Source organism: Odontomachus brunneus, unplaced genomic scaffold (genome assembly GCF_010583005.1).
Source record: "Odontomachus brunneus isolate Ranch 3 - 2012 unplaced genomic scaffold, Obru_v1 Obru_scaffold_046, whole genome shotgun sequence".
Classification (NCBI taxonomy): domain Eukaryota; kingdom Metazoa; phylum Arthropoda; class Insecta; order Hymenoptera; family Formicidae; genus Odontomachus; species Odontomachus brunneus.
In genome coordinates this window covers 1559570-1580389 of record NW_022639496.1, presented here as the reverse complement: position 1 = coordinate 1580389, position 20820 = coordinate 1559570, and the positions used below count along the sequence as shown (strand labels likewise).

The 20820-nt window shown below is 40.0% G+C and overlaps 1 protein-coding gene across 6 annotated transcripts in view; it reads left to right on the top strand.

Moving 5' to 3' along the window:
• Positions 1-20820, top strand: part of LOC116844753 (ras-related protein Rab-37-like) — a 556153-nt gene that overhangs the window by 243956 nt on the left and 291377 nt on the right. For all 6 annotated transcript variants that reach the window (XM_032816744.1, XM_032816746.1, XM_032816742.1 and 3 more), the window contains 2 exons: positions 3304-3420; positions 15075-15335. In XM_032816744.1, the coding sequence (XP_032672635.1) occupies positions 3358-3420; positions 15075-15335 (324 nt within the window). In that variant the 5' untranslated portion in view covers positions 3304-3357. The remainder of the gene's footprint in view (positions 1-3303; positions 3421-15074; positions 15336-20820) is intronic.

Sequence of the window (20820 nt, the reverse complement as noted above, 5' to 3'; positions counted from 1 at the left end):
ATATATATATATATATATATATATATATATATATATATATATTATTGTTTTTAAATAAATATAAATTTGTGCCTATGTAATTGAATGATCTTGTAAATAGTAAAAAATAATGCGAACATCTAAAAAATTGAAGAGTAAGGGCTCAGACACATAGAAAAACTTAAACAGTAAGACGTAAGCAATAAGCAAATTGACTAAACACAGTCAATGATTCTTCTTACGATCCAAAAATCAGCGATGTGCGATTGATCAATTTGCTTACTGCTTAAGTCTTACTTACGTTTTGCTATAATCTTAAGCAATACTTTAGGAAAGTCTAAAAATCACATTTTCTTTAATGCTGTCAATATCGTAAACAGAAATAGATTTACAATCTGTTATAAACTTTTAAATTTTGCTACAGTATGTCTTATAATAATGTCATAAAGATCTTATAAATGTGTGTAATCTTCTCACACAACACAATGTCGGGACATACAACGTCTGATAGACATCTTAAAAACGTCTCTCAGACGTCGGAATATAAGATTATGTTCCGATTTTAGATATTGTGTAGCTTAATACCCGACATCGCTATTTTTACTTTTTTATGATGTTTGGGAATGTATAAGAAATGAACTATGATTAGAACTACATCTTAGTTTTGTACGTAACGAAGAGCAACTAAGAATTTGTGGAATGGAGATGAACTGTTCAATAAAAGTTTAAAAACTTAGCTGATGAAAGTTGCGAAACACTGACAGTCTAAAATAGGATGTATGCATTGTACATAAACTCGTGTTATGCTGGTAGATTAGATTAAGTTACATTAAGAATTAAGCAGTTAATAATATTCCACTCCTGTCCGATTAGCCGTGACACTTAACGGGTTAGAAATTGTGATATTCCTTATTACTTTAGACTGTTTTATATTCCTCTGGCACTTTTCGCATTTTCAAATTTTATTAAATAATTAAATCTGATTAAAGAATTAAATTTTTTTTTATTAAATCATTAAATTTTATTAATTTAAATTAAATTAATTTTAGGAAGAGAAGATAACAAAAGTGCCACTCTAGATTTTAATGAAATCATTGAGGATCCCGAGACTCTGATTGTTTTTACTCGGTCATTTCATCTCTTTGGTTAAGCTCTCTGGCGAGAATGAGTAACAGTCCGATTTAACGAATTTCCACGTTGCTCAGAGAACCTTATAAATCACTGATGGCCATTTCGTAGACGATAATAATAGCGTCCTTTGTTCGCCGACCGTGCTGATTCTAGTAACATTTCCGACCACGAGCACGTCTCGCTCGACTGACCGCAGAAGTCGAAGAAGAAACCAAGAGACCGAGGAAGCGCATTGTGTACCGAGTTCAAGGACAAAGAGTTTCCCCTGAAAATCAACGAGGCATCGTTCCAGAAGAAAAGAGCCGCTCCTTTGCGCTTCGATCTTACATTTGTCAACCCGATACCGTCTGATCTTGTCAAAGCACTCGAAGAGATTACCAGCGCCCTTAACGCACGCGAAAATTTATCGACTGGAAATCGACGAACTTGCACGTGCGCCATTCGAGAAGGTGCTCGAAAAAGGAGCGCGTCCGAGAAGAAGAAGACGGACCTAATAAATGACGAACCGCGGTCGGTCCCGAGGCGTATAATTTGCGAATTACAATTACACGCGCGTAATTACGGTCGTGCGAGAAAGCACGGCGCGTACACACGCACGATTGGACCCATGGCTCGAGAAAAAATGCCCTTTGTCTCCCTTTTTCGGCCGATCGACCGGTCGCCGGCCGGCCGGCCGGTCGCCGGAAGATCGGCCGGCGAGATAAGCGAGTCGCTTGCTTTCCGATCGGATGCAACGGATGATCGGTCGGCAAGAAGTGCGTGAGAGGTAACGTGGGCGGGTGGAACTTATTGCGGTGGGTGGGCCACGCCGAGAGAGCGTGTGACAGAGATGAACGACGCGCCGTTCACTCTCCGATCGTGCACGCGACAGAGAGGAGATTCACGTGAGGGAGAGTGAGAAGGAGCGTTTATAGTCGTGGGCGCAAGCGAGACAGCGATACGGAGCGTGCTGATGCTGCGGTTTGGAGAAAGGGAGAGCAAGAGGAAAAGAGACAATCTGGCCAGAGCGAGAGACAGAGAAAGAGTAAGAGAGAGAGAGAGAGAGAGAGCGAGGGAGAGCGAGGAAGAGCGAGAGAGAGGGGGGAGGGGAGAGAAAGAGACAAAGCACACAACGGTGGTCCCGCGTTGAGTGTGACGAACGATAGTCGAATGCGCGCGAGGATGTGCGTTTGAGAAAGATGGAGCGTCTCACGCGGAACGTTTCATGTGCGGCTCCGTGCGTGTGGAGACGACGCCACACTATCATACCTTGAAGATGGATTGGTTGGAGAGGAGGACGGCGAGAGAGCGCGAGTGACGAGCCAGAACAGGACGGAGGAATTAGTGGAGAAACCATGGAGCGCATTAGGCTGCTGAAGGGAACTGATGAAGAGAGAAAAAGAGCGGAAAGCTACGCTCCTATAACAGAGAGGCGCGTTGATGGGAACATCGAGGGGAAGAGAGGGAGGAAAAGAGAGAGACAGAGGGGAAGGGGGAGAAAGAAAGTATGAGAAGGAGGGAGAGATGATCTCCCGAGTGCTCGTTTGCAGTACCACGAGAAAGTGTGCGTGCGCCTGTGTATGTTGTTTGCGTGTGACTCTAAGCCAGGGAGGGTTGAAATTGAATGGATAGAGCCACGCATCGCGCTCAAGCGGGGAAGATGAGAGCCGGCTTGGCAATTCCAGAATACATCTCGATTTTCTTCAACTGGGACGAAGCGAGAAACTCAATGGTGTCCATTACCGTCCACGTCACATCGAGAGAATCTCGATTTCGTATGCGGCGCGAACTCTCTCTCTCTCTCTCTCTTTTTCTTTCTCACGTCCTCTTGCCGATTCATCATGCGAACTTATGCTCGTGCTGAAATCGGTCGTCTGGAAATGGCGATAACGTCTCCCTATTGCGTAGATTTTCGCAGGGGACACGGGGAAAGTTTCCGGTCGTTACAAAGGGGATAAAATCTGTTCTTGAGCTATATTTAGTCCATTACGTGTGATATTTTAAATATCTCCTACCTGCAGCTCTTTATTACTCGGCAATATCGAATTATGTAAATGTGTCGCACGTAGAATTTTTTTTGAAAAGCCAGAGGAACGGGCTTTTACGCGTTACACGGCACCACTTTGAAATCTCCTATAATGCGCTGTCTATTTTTTACTCGCATTGATTAAATAGACCGTACTGATGGGCGGCGTCGTTTTTGTGTGTTCGCAGTGACCCAATGCACAGCGATTGCCGAGGGGCGATATCCACATTTAGAAGGGCAAAATGAGAGGCGGTGCTGGTGATGTTCCGTCGATGGTCACAGTTCCCGCCTCAGCGTCTCTCAATGTAAGTACGTCGCTCCCCAACGTACGATTAATGCACTGTGGCGTGAGATTAAAAATTATGAGGTCCCAATATAAAGCCGATAATCCGTGGCATTCTTTCTCTTTACCTTTGATCACCGTATCGAAAACGATTACGCCAGCACAGAGATTTCCCAAGATCTTATCACGTATAACACCGATTTCGGTTAAATTGCTCAAATTTATCTCAAAATACTTACGATACCCACTCAAAACGAATCTCTTTGTTTTTATAAATATGATTTCTCTGTTTGGAACAGAAACAGGAACATTGTGATAACCTTTTCAGTGGGTAACATTGTTTTATTTTTATGGTATCAAACAGGGAATTTATTTTATACCAGTTATTGTGTTCAATAAAAAATAAAAAGTCAGAAAAAATATTTAAAAAAAATACTGAGTGTATTTTACTGAATAATTAAATTATTTCAAAAGTCAGCATGTGTATATGTGTGTAGAGAAGCATATTTTTTTGGATTTAACACATTTTTTTTGTGTTCAAACAAATTTGATTATTGGAATGGTCCAAAGAAACTAATGTTTCAATCAATAAGGACGTTTGTCCTTGTAAAAGTATATTAAAAACAAAGGACTTTTTGCTTTTTAAATAATTTTGTCGTTTAGTTCAAGTAATTTATTGTTCATTTTAAAGAAAAAAATTGTTTTGTTGAAAGAAGAAAATTGTTCCACTCAATTTCCTCATTTTACTAAAAAAAATTCGATAAATTTTGTTTAAATAATCTTGAGAAATTTCATATTTCTATTTCTGTATCACACTGACGTTCTTTTTTTATTACTTCATCGCGCGCGTCCTTTTGCCCGTGTGATTTTCCACCCATCTTATATACCAATCATTCCACGATGCGGTCACCTATTTTTCCTCCTGATCACAGTTTGGGTTATTTGATTAAGTTGCAATAATCGAATAAGAATTAATTACTTCAACTCTAACTCCGACGATATACTTATAGTCAATCTATAGGCTCGATATACTTATAACCATATCTATAGACTCGTATACAGAACGTGTTGACAGTAATGTTAGCGCGTTAGTAAGTCGAGATGTTAGCTTTTACTATTGTTCAATATTCAAAACACGGTGATAGCAGCGCTTTCTTAGAAAAAGTCTATATTTACGTGAGTTTATAACAAAATTCTCTCCTATTCTGAACCACTACTAATTCCTAACTTCGCTAACAACTCGCTATCTTAACTTCGATATCTTAGCGCGAGAAAAGTTATAAGGGGCATGTATAAACAATTTCTGCCAAAAAAACATTTATATTCATAAAACTTATCATTAATAATATTGACCAAGCAGTTGACACATAACACAATAATAATTATTTATTTATTTAAATAAGTTAATAAATAATATTATTGTGCGTCGATGATCGATGTATTCATGGAAACAAGAATGAGAACTCAAAATAACGAGAATAACGACGAGAAAACAAGAGTATCAAGCGGATGGTATACAGAAAGGAATATAATTAAGACTTAAACAGTAAGAAAATTTACTAATCAATTATTCTCGGATCGTAAGAAGAATCATCGACTGGTTGGACTGCTTAAGTTTTGCTGCTTACGTTTTCGTATCTGTTCCTGACCTTACACATGGACTATCGAGCTGATAAGACAATCTTTAGCAAGCAGTTACGAAATAATACGCGAATATGAACAAATCAGCAAAGCAATTAAGGGGACTAGAACAGTCTCATGTTTCGAAAATTGAATGAAATTCGAATGACGATTGTCAACGAACGAATAAACATACACAAGTTTGTTTTTTAAATTTTTATACATATTTTTAGGAATAGAATAAACGGTAGAAGTTCAAAATATATTAATAATTGAGTGAGATATTAAAAAAACGTTGTTTTTGCGATTTTGTCACGATTCCGGGAAAACGAGTTGGAATTTTTTAATGCGTCATTTTGTAGATGAGATTTCCCTTTATAGATTGAACCGGAATGGAACTAAAATTCTCAAAATTGAAAATTTGAAAAATCTGAAAATTCAAGATACTTATTGTTAAAACGGTATTAAAAAATTAATTTTTATATGTAAACTTCGGTTCAATCTATGTAGTACATCCTTATCTTTAATTAAAAAAAGTCGATATCCTCAGCCGTTCTTGAGTTATCGTGACAAAAGGAGCGGATACTGTTTTTGAAAAATAAACGACCGACTATATCTATTATCGACCGACCGACTGTTCTCATTTCCTTTGTTATTATATTTATTAACAGTAACCTCCACACGCCTATAGCCTTTGTTTCCGATATTATTATTTCTAAGTTTTCGAACCGTTATTACTGTTTATTAGTTTGTTTTAAATAAACAATGCCTACATTTCTTACATTACATGATCGCGCGCGCTCCGCCGGCCGCCTCACATTTTTCGCTCTCCTGAACTCAATTTTGCGAATATCGAGGTTCTTTTTGCGCCAAAATGTTCTTAAAGAATTGTACTAAACGTTTATGTAAAGACCCAAAAATCGATTTGACCTTACACACGGACTAGTGTCGACTATAAGTCGATTTTTTGAAGATTTTAAACCGTTCTAGTCCCCTTAAACGTTCTTAGTCTTTACATTCGCGTCTGTTTATTTGTCGTGCGAGGTCGGACGCGAGTGCAGACGGAGAGCGTTACATATTTAGTGATTCGTCCTATTTTTTGCCTCTAAGAGAAATAAAAGAGCGAATGAAACATAGCGAAAGAAAGAGAAGACGTATTGATTGTGTGATTGTCTTCCTTCCCTTTATTCCACCAAGTACACGTTTAGACAAGGAAAGTATCTTACTTTCTGTTGGCTTTTCTTATAACTTCTGCACACAGAACGCGGAAATGCGCGACAAGTAAACGCTTACTTAGTAGCTTTTACGGGAAAACAGCACGTTGATTGACTATCGCGATGTCTCCTGCTGCGCAGCAAGTGTTTCCGCGTCGTGTATGGCAAATAATTTTATCCCTTCTACAGCAATACGCAGTCTATTCTATATGTCTATGGTTATGATGTGTTCTTATAATATCCAGAAAGCCTTCTTTTTATGCCATATTCTTATTGGAAATAAAAAATTAATCGTTGGAAACAATACAATCGATATTGACAGAACGTACATTAGTATACTAGTGGCGTCATGATCGCTCTTGGATTTTTAACCAAATATCACATAGATTAGATCGATAAGAATATCGTTTCTTTTTCAATCAAATAACGTGTGATTCAATCCAACGAAACCAAATTTAAAATATAACAAATAACATATTATTTAGTTGAAATTTTGTTCAAGTAACTGTTTAATCTAATGAACCAATATGATATTTGCTATAAAATTATGTTTGATATAAAAGCGTCGTCTGAGTCGAATAAATAGGAGCGCTAAATCGAAGGAGACCTTTCTCTTTGTGTTTTGTGCAATTCTAAGTAAGATGAAGGCTAAAAGAAATATTGGGAGAATGTCTCAATTTAGAATCGCACTTAACTCCACTTAGCGTCGCACTTCTAACCATTACTATATTCTAACCATCAGAATTTATAATTATTTTTGAGGATCGGAATAGACCCAATTAGGTCGCAATAAATGTTCTATGCGCGGGCGGTGACATTTGAGATCCGCGCGGAGAAGCTGTCGGAGCCTGCATAAGGTGTCACGGCACTTGGAGCTTTCGCAAGTCAATTATCGCCGTCGACTTTATCACGAGTATATAGGTGACCGTCGTTGAGCAACGAGGAGCATGGAGAACCGGTGCAGCGAGTATCTCGGGAGTCGGTAGCCGCGCGCGGATTACGGCACGCTCGCCATCGATCGTGTTCGATTAAGCATTCGGGTCCGGTCGATAGCGCACGGGGCCTCCGATGCTTCGACTTTCGCATGCTCCTTTTTTCGATTCATCGAGTCTCTCCTCTCTTTGGACGGTGATAGATCACCAGCCGTTTCGGCACTGAGCGAACGTCTGTTTTAGCACTACAGTGTACATTGACAGTCGTGCGAATGTTTTAACGTCACTGATAATTGAACTGGAACGGCTAGATTTGCACGGCAGACCGTTAAGAGTCATTTGTAAAGGCCTCCACATACAAATTGACATAACAGTAACGTAAGACGTACCATAAGAATTGATCAATTACGATCGAGTATTCATAAAAATGGCGACCGTTTCGACGATTCTCAACATGATTGGTCAATTTTTACGGTACGTCTTACGTTACTGTTATGTCAATTTGTGTGAAGGCCCTAAGGGCCGTGGCACACAGAAAAACTTAAGCAGTAAGACGTAAGCAATAAGCAAATTGACCAATCACAGTCGTTAATTCTTCTTACGGTCCAACAATCAATGACTGTGATTGGCTGATTCGCTTATTGCTTACGTCTTACTGCTTAAGTTTTTCCATGTGCCACCAGCTTAAGGGCCGTGGTACACAGAAAAACTTAAGCAGTAAGACGTAAGCAGTAAGCAAATTGACCAATCACAGTCGTTAATTCTTCTTACGGTCCAACAATCAATGACTGTGATTGGCTGATTCGCTTATTGCTTACGTCTTACTGCTTAAGTTTTTCTGTGTGCCACGGCCCTTAGGGCCTTCACACAAATTGACATAACAGTAACGTAAGACGTACCATAAGAATTGATCAATTACGATCGAGTATTCATAAAAATGGCGACCTTACGTTTCGACGATTCTCAACATGATTGATCAATTCTTACGGTATGTCTTACGTTACTGTTATGTCAATTTGTGTGAAGGCCCTAAGGGCCGTGGCACACAGAAAAACTTAAGCAGTAAGACGTAAGAAGTAAACAAATTGACCAATCACAGTCGTTGATTCTTGGACCGTAAGAAGAATCAATGATTACACTGTTAAATCCGTAGTGTCAAATTATACTCAATTTGAGTTATTTTTAACCATTCCTATAAGTCGCCACTGCTTTTACTAAATATGTCGTTAATTTAACTAATGTAATGGAGTTAAATAATTTAACTTAAGAAATGTATTAAATTTGACTAAAATTTAGTTTATTTTTTATTATGTGCACATTAATGTAACCTTTGTTTTAGTAAAAAATGACTTAATATTATTTTAAATGGGTTGATTAGATGTGGTTGTTTTTTTAAATACATATTTTGTGTTAAAATAGTAAATTTTGACACACATGATAGTTAAAAATAACTAAATATTATTTAATTCAAGAAATTGGTTTAAATTTGACCCTCCAATATTTCACAGTGTATGATTGGTCAATTTGCTTACTGCTTACGTCTTACTGCTTAAGTTTTTCTTTGTGCCACGGCCCTAATGGGACCGACAGTGGGCAGTAAGACGTAAGCAGTGAGCAAATTGACCAATCACAGTCGATAGTCGACTGTCTGTGGCTTGCTGCCTATTGCCAATCCCATTGTAGACGGACCTTTATGCCAGCACTTTCGGAGAATGACCTCTGTTCGACGTTGATGCCTGAGGCGATACCGCGCGATCGGGACGCGGTATCACCTTGCTTTTAGTCAGGGGTGGGATTAATGCGGGGCGGTCTATGGGGTGAAGCGGAATGGTGGGCAGCCGGCTTGAAAGGGAGCGAGCGCGGGGGGGAACGTAATCGTCACCATGGCAGCTCTGTCATTTGGCGTCGCCGTATGGTCATATAGCCGGCAGCGTAAGTCAATTCGACGTGATCGACGTGTCGCGAAAGTAGGAGGAGGCAACGCGCGGGTCAGAAGGTTTGCTTTTTCTATCTGAACTTCTTGCACTAGTTCAAGAAGTGTACACTGGTGCGTTCTTTCTAGCAGAAGTGACGTCAGAGGTTACTGTTCTTTCCAACGGTGCAGCAGAACTTAGCGCAACAGTTCACTGAACTGCTTACACTGATGGTCTGTTCTTTTCTGCTGCACTGCTGAACTGAGGTGCAATAAGTTACAGTGAGAAAAGAGGTTTATTCTTTTCAACTAAACTAGTGCTGTACTGAAACTACATTGGTTCGGAACTGGCGAGTACAGCAAAAGTTCATCGGTGCAGATATGCCAGATAGGATGGAAAAGAACGCCATAGTGCAGGAAACAACCTGGCGAAACATATAATTTTAGATGCAAATAATTCTTCAGATGAAGAATTTACTATGCTTGCGTTAATATATGTATCTCAATTGCAGAATCTATCTGGGATATTCCTTCATTCCTTTTAGTTCCTGCAATATTCATCTCTTCCATCTTCATAGATCTATTCTTTTCACCTGAACTACTTGCACTGGTACAGTAACTTTTACCCTTGCACTGCATTGCATTGCTTGCACTAGCTCCAGACTCAGTGCAAGCAGTTCAGTGAACTGTTGGAAAGAACAAACCTTAAGTCAGCAGCACACGGTGCTTGTTTTCGTGCTGGATTGCTTGCTAGATGGAAGTACTCTGTTTTGACTAGTGTATTTCCATCCGTCTTCAGAAATACATCAATCAGCAAGCAATCCAGTATGAAAACAAGCACCATGTGCCGCTAGCTTTACGTAAGCTTTACTTAGGCCTGTTCTTTTTCGCTGCACTACTGCACTAGTGCAAATAAGTTAAAGTGAGAAAACATATATGTGTCTCGCTTTAACTTATTGCACCAATTCAGCAGTGCAGCGAAAAAGAACAGATCTCTTGTCTCATTTTAACTTATTGCACCAGTTCAGCGGTGTAGCTGAAAAGAACAGACCATGAGTCTGAAGCTAGTACAAGCAGTGCAGGGCAGTACACTGTTAAATATTGGAGGGTCAAATTTAAACCAGTTTCTTGAGTTAAATAATATTTAGTTATTTTTAACTATCATGTGTGTCAAAATTTACTATTTTAACACAAAATATGTGTTTAAAAAAACAACCACATCTAATCAACCCATTTAAAACAATATTGTCATTTTTTACTAAAACAAAGGTTACATTAACGTGCACATAATAAAACATAAACTAAATTTTAGTCAAATTTAATACATTTCTTAAGTTAAATTATTTAACTCCATTACATTAGTTAAATTAACGACATATTTAGTAGGAGCAGTGGCGACTTATAGGAATGGTTAAAAATAACTCAAATTGAGTATAATTTGACACTACGGATTTAACAGTGTACAAGGGCAAAAGTTACTGTACCAGGTAGTTCAGGTGAAAAGAACAGATCTATGAAGATGGAAGAGATGAATATTGCAGAAATTAAAAGAAATGAAGGTGACAATACCCCAAATATTCTGCGTGCAATTGAGATACATTAACGCAAGTACAGTAAATTCTTCATCTAAAGAATTATTTGCATCTAAAATTATGTGTTGCACCATGTTGTTTCTTGCACTATGGCGTTCTTTTCCATCCTATCTGGCATGTCTGCACCTGTGAACTTTTGCTATACTCTCCAGTTCCGAACCAGTGTAGTTCCAGTGTAGCACTAGTTCAGTTGAAAAGAACAAACCTAGAGTGTAACACAAGAAAAAAGACGCATCTCGCTGAAGTTTCGAGGTATTGAATTCGTGATGATGATAACTGATAAGAGAGTTCGCGCGTAATGCCGACGGTGATGATCTATTTCTGTGTCGTCGTTTGTGTGCGCGCTATCAACCAAGACCATTAAAGCGCGCGAAAAAGATAAAGTAGTCAGTCGTGAAGTAAGCTTCGTATCCGCTAAAATATTCAGCGGGCAGCCGGCTAGCCGAGAAAGGAGTAGGGTGAGAAAGAGAGAGACAGAGAACGAGAGAGAAGAAGAGATTATATCGGACTTGTTCGGTGCCTCTTCGCGGGGTACAGTGCCATAAATCATGTATGCCAGTCGCTTTCCGCCATGCAAATTTATCGATTCCATGTGAGCCTTTCAATTTCAACATGCAACGTCGCCGGCGTCGTCGCAAGTTTTTGCAATATCGTGCTTTGGATACGACAACAACGTGAAAACCCAACCATTGACGCTTTGACGCAACGATAACTGAATCCAAGGCGAAAGTCATCCACGCGATATACCGCGAGTAAAATAAATTCTATAATCTCAAATTAATTTTATCAGTTTATTTTGTTAATCTCTTAGCGTTATTTCACTAAATTATTTTTGCATTTATGTTTTTCCAATTTATTTTGTCAATTACTTCCATTGATCTCTTAACTGTATTTCATTACGTTGTTTTTACATTTATGTTTTTCAGCTTATTTTGTCAGCTTCTTTCGTCGATCCCTCTTATTTCATTGCGCTATTTTTATATTTACAGTCTTTTTTATTTCTCACTACACACACACACACACACAACATTATTGAGAAACGCCAGCGTTTACACCGCGTTTGAAGAGCGTTACAGAGAAAATATTTGTTAACGTACTCGCGGCTCGTTGTTAACATTTGCATGGTAATACGGACGTTGAATTACAAACAGCTGCTTGCCGCGCAACGAAGTAGATCAAAACAAGCGCGGTACTACCCAGCTTCCCAGTGAAATGCAACGAGAGAGGCCCTTTAAGCTCGTATCACACTACGAATTGGAGATAGTGGATTTCGGATTGAAGATTAGAACTTGACGAATTGGAACGAAGTTCATTGATGCATCGAAATTTAATCTTCAATCCGCAATCCTCCATTTCCAATACGTAGCGCGACACGGGCTTTAAGCTGATGGCACATAGAAAAACTTAAGCAGTAAGCAAATTGACCAGTCACAGTCATTGATTCTTCTTACGGTCCAAGAATCAACGACTGTGATTGGTCAATTTGCTTACTGCTTAAGTTTTTCTGTGTGCCACGGTCCTTAACAAACGACTGTAGCGGAATTCACCTCGCCGTTACGCGAGTTAACGTCGTCTACGACGCGCTCGCGACTCCATGGAAACCTCCGGTGCACGGTCTTGCACCTCGATGGTTCAGGATCGCGCGCGCGACCATGTCGAGCGGATCTAGGCGCGCTACGTCGGGCCCCGGTTGCCATCCCGGGGACTTACTAATTGGCCTTAAGTGCTACAAGGCCGCGGCAAGCACGCTCTTAAGAGATGGAGACCGATCGAAGGACAGTTATTTCAGCGTTAGCAGCGCCGGCAATGGCAGACGAGACACGCGTTTTCCTCTCCGTCGAACTGGTTTACTCTAGTGGTAGGTCGCCTGGTAGAAATGCATGCAGATTGCGTAGACGTCTGTTCAGTTATTGTCTAGTATTAATGCAGTCTCACCAGTTATGAAAGCTCTGCGTAAGAACTAGACAAAAACTTGATGGAGTCTCATTCAGTGGTTGAAGCAGTTTACTGTGCAATATGTGGATTGATGTGATCTGTCCAAGATCAGCATCAGTAATATTAATTCAGTTTTGTAATGTGCACGTAGTATAATGTTTGTTGTAAATATATGTGGATCATATTTATTTGTTGTGCTATATAAATTTACTTATTTAAAAAAGGGCTTGAAATTGCGTGAACAATGAGTGAACATATAAAAGAAGCAGAGATATTAGAATGCAGGAGTAAGGAGTGTTCCCACTGAAAATCAATGGATATTCACTGATCATCTGATGGTAATGATATAAGTGAAAACTGTCAGCTCTCTCTCTCTCTCTCTCTCTCTCTCTCTCTCTCTCTCTCCCTCTCTCTCTCTCTCTTCTCTCTCTCTGTTTTTCTCTCTCTTTCTCTCTCTCTCAGATTCCCGAGCAGAAATTGAATCTAGTGATTGTCTAGTAATGACATAGAAAAGTTGGGTCTTATATCGCTACTCACTAGGAATGTAACGCTCACTTCTCCTAGTGGCTGTACCAGAAAAATTATCTAGTAGCTAGATACAAAAAAATAACTTGTAACTATAATTGGTATAAGTACTAGATAGTTCTAATGTCCAAATCCTATTCAGGATTTACCGATGATTTTCTATCTCGTTACTGTGTAATCATTTTCCATCTAGCCATTATCTATGTAACTAGTATAGTTACTAGATAGTCCTGACATTCAAAAGACTGAGTAGGAATATTTAGCCAGTCACGAGCTAGTGATTGGCTAGAAAAGTTATCTAGTCATTACTATCTAACTACTAGTCTTGAAATCTGCTCTACTAGATACATTTTTGCTCGGGATTCTGAACCTGATGAAATAATTCAAGTATAAAAATAAATAAAAAAACATATGTCATTAGATAGTTGTGAAAGATGTTATATAAGAGGTGAGAAACCTGAAGAGATGTATATTTTATATCAAAGATTTCCTGTGTGCTGATGGCTCTCATTAGCATAAAGATTTTGCAATTAGAAAGCACGCACAAAAACTGAAATACTATTAAGGCAAACTTGTTCATTTTATGAGCAGCAGACTTGATTATTCATCAATTGTATAAGTTTTGGTTCTGTTTTGTGTTCTATTTTCGTTCAGTAAATGGGTTCAGATTTTGCGCATCTTTCGTGTGCAGCAACTGCAGGAAAAAAGTTACATTTTGTATGATTGAGATTCTAGTTATTAGATAAAAATTGACATAACTGTCCAGTATAACTGCTGGAAAACTGCATTAAATTTCTACCAGAGCCTGATAATGCGAGTAGTCCGTTTCGCGTGCGGTTATTGTGGCCAGGAATACGACCGTAAGAAGGATTTCTCCCTTTGTCCAATGCACAGACTCGAGGGCTCAAAAGAGCCGCCTGGAGATTACAATGATGTACGCGTGATGAACTGGATTTCGCTGGCGAGCCTTTTTAGCATCCGGTGAAGAGCAGTAGCGCGCCCTTGGTCTCTCGATCGTCTGTCTAAGCGGACGTTGCGGTCGACGATTGATAATCTAAAGAGGTCGTGCGATTTCCTTACTTCCTCGCATTCGCGCGTTCGCAGAATCGATCGGCGATAGGACTCTAGGAAATTCATAGTCTTTCCCAGATCAAGTCTGAGCCTTACATAGCTTACGAGTTTTCTTCGAACTGAGCTATTTTTTATAGGCGATATCTTGAGCAATCTTGGAAGTATACGCATTTTTCTTAGAGCTACATGCTCTAAGAAAACTTTTCTTACACCGATGAATACATTCATTGATATTTAATCTTCTAATCGTGTTTAGGTTTGAGCATCCTTGAAAAATTCTCGTGATATTAAAATATTGTCCATACAAAGATGAGAACTTGAGTCTCATATCTTTAACATTTGGCACATTTTATAATGCATAAGGTATTTATTTTAACATGTAAGAATACTACAAGAAAAGTAGCATGTCTAAACTTTGTTGAGGATGAGTCGAGAAAGATCTAAACTAAGTTGGAAAGTTAATTTCTCTGTTACCGGATCGTTATATTGAATACAATAGGATAATTTGAGAACACTTTAAAATCTTTAATCCTCAAATTGCTTTGTCAGGCAATTTAACGGAATTTACAAAGTTAATTTCCCAACTGCAAATTTATCCCTTGGTTCTAACCAGATTGGTCCTAATCAAATTATCTAATGTTATAACGTAATGTTATTGGAGTTTAATAAGTCTTGTAATGCAATGTGGCAATCAGGACCTTATTAATAATGAGGATAGTAATTGGAACCTTATCAATCATTAGGATCCAATAATCATGTTATACAAGTCTGATAACTGCTTGGGGTCAAACTGATCAGGATGATGGGATAAATTTCTAATCGAAATGTAAACAAATGTTTTGACTCGGACATTTTGCCTTAACTATGACCCACAGTTTATGACAGCTGAGGACAACATAAGCGACGACGTATTCGAGATGGACGATACGAATGTTGTTTCTAACAGCCTTACGCCCGCGACCGGGGAGCGACCCCTCGAGAAGACACCCTCTCCTACCGGCTATCGGGATTACAAGCCACCTGCCGAGGTGCTCGGTAACAACTATAGTACAACTTTCAGAACAACGAGAGACTTCGATAGCGTGAGAAGTACCTTAAAGAGGGACCACGAGAAAGAAGATAATTTCACGCATAAGGTAAGTCTTACCAAGTCTTCACGAGTTCTCCAGAGGTTCTCGAAAGAAACACGAGGCGTAATCTCTTCATTATTTCGCGAGCGATCCGTTTCGCCGACAGACTCACACTCGAGAACGAAACTTCCTCCATCGTCTTTGAGAAGTCTTATTTCCCCTTGAGTGCCTATCAGGGCACCATCGTGAGCCAATATCGAGCGCGACGGGACCAGAATCCGAGGCTAATCGACCGCAAGGTGCGCGCGTGCCTGTCGAGTAGATCGAGTAGATCACCGCGTTTCCGAGATGCAACGAGGCTGACCTTGCATCCTTCGTGCCAAGGACAAGGCGGCTTCCCCTCCCCGACGAAACCGTGCTGGAATAATGATCGGGAATGCCAGAGGTCCGTGGTAGCCGTGTAGTACGGCCCCCAAGACGATTCCCCGACCTTCATTTCTCGTCTTCGGTCTCTTCTGCACTTGGCGGCTTCTCTCCCTCTACTTCTTCTCCTCCACCTCGTCCTATCGAGCTCCGTCCGCTTCTCGTGACTGAGCTACGTCCTTCTCTTTCCTTCGCTCGCGAGAGTGTGCGAGCTGCTCGAACAGCTCGTCGTAAGATTCCTCTGTCTTCGCCGGCCCGCTTATCTGCTCTTCGTCGTCTTCATTTGTAACGAAAGGCGCGAGTGGCGGATGGATTCATGCGCGTAAATTAGACGGCACACCCGCAGCGAGCCGAGAGCTTGGACCCTCCTCCTCTCTTGACCGGTCCCCGAGTGAAATAACGAGGGAATCGAGAAATTTCCCCCCTGAGAAAAATATCTCGAAGGTACTTGGAAAGTTCCCTCGTGGATCCTTAGACCCTCACAACGCTCGTACACGGAAGAAACAAAATCAGTTAAATTAATGTGACATGCTTAGTTGAACAAGATTTAGTTGAATTAAATAGAGTTTCTGATTATTATAATGAAATAATCTCTGGTAACTAATCAAAACATTTAAGTCTAACAATTAGAATCCGGTTACTGCTGATCCAGTTGCAATATCCACATGTCTGTTTATTATGATTGGAAAGCATGGTTGGATGAACATGACATGTTTGTTCAGTGACTGGTTAGTTGAATTAAACGGAATTTCCGGTTATTATAATTACAAATATATATTCTAGTATTTAACGCTGATTACAACACAAATAGACAATATATAATAGATCTATTAATTGGTGAAGTGACGTAGCGCGTAGACAGATAACTCACAATCCGAAGGTTCTGGCTTTTGAATCCCATCAAGATAAAAGGCGAGAATATAATATAACATCAAATTAATTAAATTTCAAACAAGATAAATATATACTAACACTTTAAGAAACAACTGTCAGTTAAAGAAATGATAAAATATCTAGTAAGAAACGTTGAATATTATTTTGTTTAGTTATAATAACCAAATTTGTCTCGTCATTTTAACCAAATGTCAAGGTAACCAAATTTATCTGGTCACCTATATCTGCTAAAATACTTTAAAGAATTTTTCTTGATTTTTCTTACAATCGAGTTTTCATCTAATATACAGATAAAAAATCAGCTACACGAGTAGAGTTTCTTTTTCTGTACGGAAGCCAAATCGAGCAATTGACAATTTTTCTTGTTTGAGCTTCTCAAAAGAGCATAAACTCACTATTTAATGGTTTGAACGTCCATTAATATTCTGTAAATTTATAATACTTCTATATCTCAGATCAATTATATTAATTCGACAATAATTTATCTGGTCAAAAATATGTGGTTGGATTTCATATTTCACTAAATAGTTTATTGTATCCTGATTGATGTATTCTGATTTCGGATCAATTCAACCAAGTTTTTTCCGCGTATGCGAATTATACTCTAAATTCCCGATCGGTTTCACCTGACATCAGCCAAGGGCGATAATGCCTCGGCGCAGACAAGCGAGCGCTAAATATACGAGGTGATCGTGGGTCTCGGTGCACTTTTCCGCGCATGACGTTCAATTTTATATTCGACTCGGCGTGCAATAAAGTAGAAGCCATCGAGCATTTTTTTTCGGTTGCCACCGCAATTAAGGAGAGTGTTCTCTCTCTCTCCTTCTCTCTCTCTCTCTCTCTCTCTCTCTCTCTCTCTCGTATGACTACTCAACGCCGCACGGATCGTGGAGGTGGAGTAGAGGGGAGGGGATCAGAGGGGCGGCGGACTTGAATAAGCTACTACACAGGGGGACCAAGTAAAACCGGTAGGGGGTCTACCGTCCCGAGCCGGTTCTTGCCTTGCACTTTCTTCGGCCGTCCGGGCACCTCGTCAGTACTCACTTCGTACCGCCTATAAGGGATAATTGAAGACCCCGGCGCAGCAACCAGCTGGATTTTTGCAAATTCTCCGCGGGAAGGGGAAGATAAATATCGAATTAAGCGCAGAAAACCGCGTAACCCCCTGTCTCCTTCCCCCCTCCTCCTTCTTATCCTCTTCCCCGCGTGTGTTTTATCTCATTCCGCTGCTTTTTCGTATCGTCTCATTTCCATTTCTGCCTCTTTCTGCGACCTGCGCCCCGATCCCGCGCCAGTTAGCAACGTTTTGTCGTTGACAAAACGAGTCGCGAGTTTTACTGTCGAGTGCGCTACTTTGAGGGAGATTTATTCGTAGGTTGAAGTTCAGGCTCAGGAAGCTATCATTTCTCAGTTTTAGTGAGACTAAAACCGACACAACAGAACCCAAGCAGCAACAATGTATTGGGTCAATGTTAAATTTACAGCAGCCAATTTAGAATCTACAGCGACTAACCGTCGGCCAACTAATATGTGCTGCTAGAGAACGTCTAAAATCGGAACATGAGACGTCTTAAAGACGTCTTATATTTCAACGTCTGAGAGCCCAGACAGCACAAATGTCCAAAATCGAGACATAAGACGTCTTATGACCCAATTTTGGACATTGTGCTGCCTGGGAGACGTTTTATGTCCTGATTTTAGACATTGTGTTGTGTGAGCATCTCTTGAAGCTCTTTTCAATGATTAAATAATTTATTTGTTATTTTTGCTGACCTTTAAATATTGGTCAACTCTAATTCGTTCATATGCTCGATTTCAATTATTTTATGAATAAAAATTGCCTTCGTTACCCGAAACAGTGTATTATATATTTGCAGGAAACTTTATTCTCACTAATAACACGTTAACTTTATTTATTTATGGAGAATGTTAACACGAAATGTCGAGAACGCACATTTGAAAACTGGAAAGCTCCTAAAAAATTTTGTCTATTTTTGCAGATTTATCTATTTTTAACTATATAATATAATCCTGATTTTAATGAAAAAACTTCGGCAAAGGTGCATACGTTCTAAACAATGTTTTGCAATTTCGTTTTCACAGATGTTTCCGCGAGGAGAGTTTTGAGAAGAAACTCTTTTTAAATAAATTTCGTTTGTATTTTTCTCGCCTTCAAAACGCACCCTAGTGAATCCAAAATGACTTTGTCAAAGTTTCGCGCTTTTCATTTCACACATGCGCGTGCGATGCAAATGCAATTTCTGTTTTGAAAAGACCCGACAAGGGGTTTGTTTTTCCGCACGGATCGAAATTGATTTAACGGAGTGAATCGCGCGATCGAGGGGCCCCGTATTTGTTCGCACAGCGTGTGGATGCGCACACAGATGGGGTTGAGTCGCGGCTAGACAAACGCAATGCTGCACACTGACCTCAACCACGGTCGTGCATCTGGTGGACTCGCGCGCAGTCGCGCATACCAATCGAGTTAGCGGCCGCCTGGTAAAACCGTAGAGGAGACGTGGAGGAGGCGGGGCGAGAAAACGACGGGACGGACGCGCGATGATCGCGGCGATGAGACGGCGACGACGGCCGAGGTAGACGAAGGCTGAGGCGTCGTCGCGGCACGACGGACGCGTCCACCGCGGGAAATCGCGACGTCCTTCGCGGTTTTACGGTCGCGCCGCGAGGGAGATGCGCGATCTTTCCGTGTACGGGACCGCGTCCGCTCGTTAGATCTCGGTCGTGACACAATCGTTGCGTGGAACGTTCTCCGGAAACGCGCGACGGATTCCTCGATAAGAGGAAGTCCGTGCTCATTGAGATACGCGGACGCGATTAGGATGACCCAGCGTGGGGCGATCACCTCGGCGATAAGCCGTAAATTTGCCTTCGGCCACTACCCAGATAGACTTTCGTGATCGTCACGACGTGCGGTAATCGATTTATGATAAATTTACAAAATATTTATTATACAGGGTGTAAAAATATTAGGCCGACAAACTTTGAGGGGAAATAGAGGATATAAAAACAAACATATTTTGTTAATAATGTTTTTCTCTACGATGCTTCGTTTTAATACTACAAAATAGGAATTTTATGATTTTAATAAAAAACAAACATAAGTGGAAAAATTAAATTTATTTCAATTACACATATATATTTTAATCTTCAAAAAAACAATGAACAAAAGAACGGAACAAAAATGCGCAATTGATTAGCTCAATTTATAATAAATGTTCAAAAATTCGATGGAACATCTGCCCATTTTAGTGCTACTGTGCGCAATTACTTGGGCCTGTATGAAGTTAGCCCCCCACTTTTCAAATTTAATAATTTTGACAGTTGTGCTAATTTGTGCTAGGTTTGTGCTACATTGTGCTCGAATTATAAATTTTTAATACGAAAAATGAGCAAGAAAATGGAAAAAACCGTTTTTTTGGTAGCCCCCCACTTTTCGATTTTCGAAATTTTTTTTATTGTGTTAGGTTGTGCTAAGTTGTGCTAACATTGTGCTAAAGTAGTATCTTCGAAAAATAATCACGAAAGAAATAAAACGAAAAAAACGATTTTAGGCAAAAAAGAAGAAAAGTAAGATTTACACTCGTATAAGTCAACCAAACGATATACAATTATATATCTGAGTTGTGCTAGCCTAGCACAAGTCAGCACAAGTTTCAGTTTCGCCAGCACAAGAATCTAAAGGGCACTTTACTCTTGAACGCGGCCCTTCGCGCTCGCAGTCTGTCATTAATCACCACTTCTAGACTTTGTATTGACTCAGAATTGCATATCTGAGTTGTGCTAGGCTAGCACAAGTTTCAGTTTCGTCAATACAAGAATCTAAAGAGCATTTTACTCTTGACCGCGGCCCTTCGCGCTCGCAATCTATGCCATTAATTACTATTTCTAGACTTTGCATCGACTCAGAATTGCATATCTGAGTCAACGCAAAATCTAGAAGTGGTGATTAATGACATAGACTGCGAGTGTCAAAGGCCGCGGTCAAGAGTAAAGTGCCCTTTAGATTCTTGTGCTGGCGAAACTGAAACTTGTGCTGACTTGTGGTAGGCTAGCACAACTCAGATATATAATTGTATATCGTTTGGCTGACTTATACGAGTGTAAATCTCACTTTTCTTCTTGTTTGCCTAAAATCGTTTTTTTCGTTTTATTTCTTTCGTGATTATTTTTCGAAGATACTACTTTAGCACAATGTTAGCACAACTTAGCACAA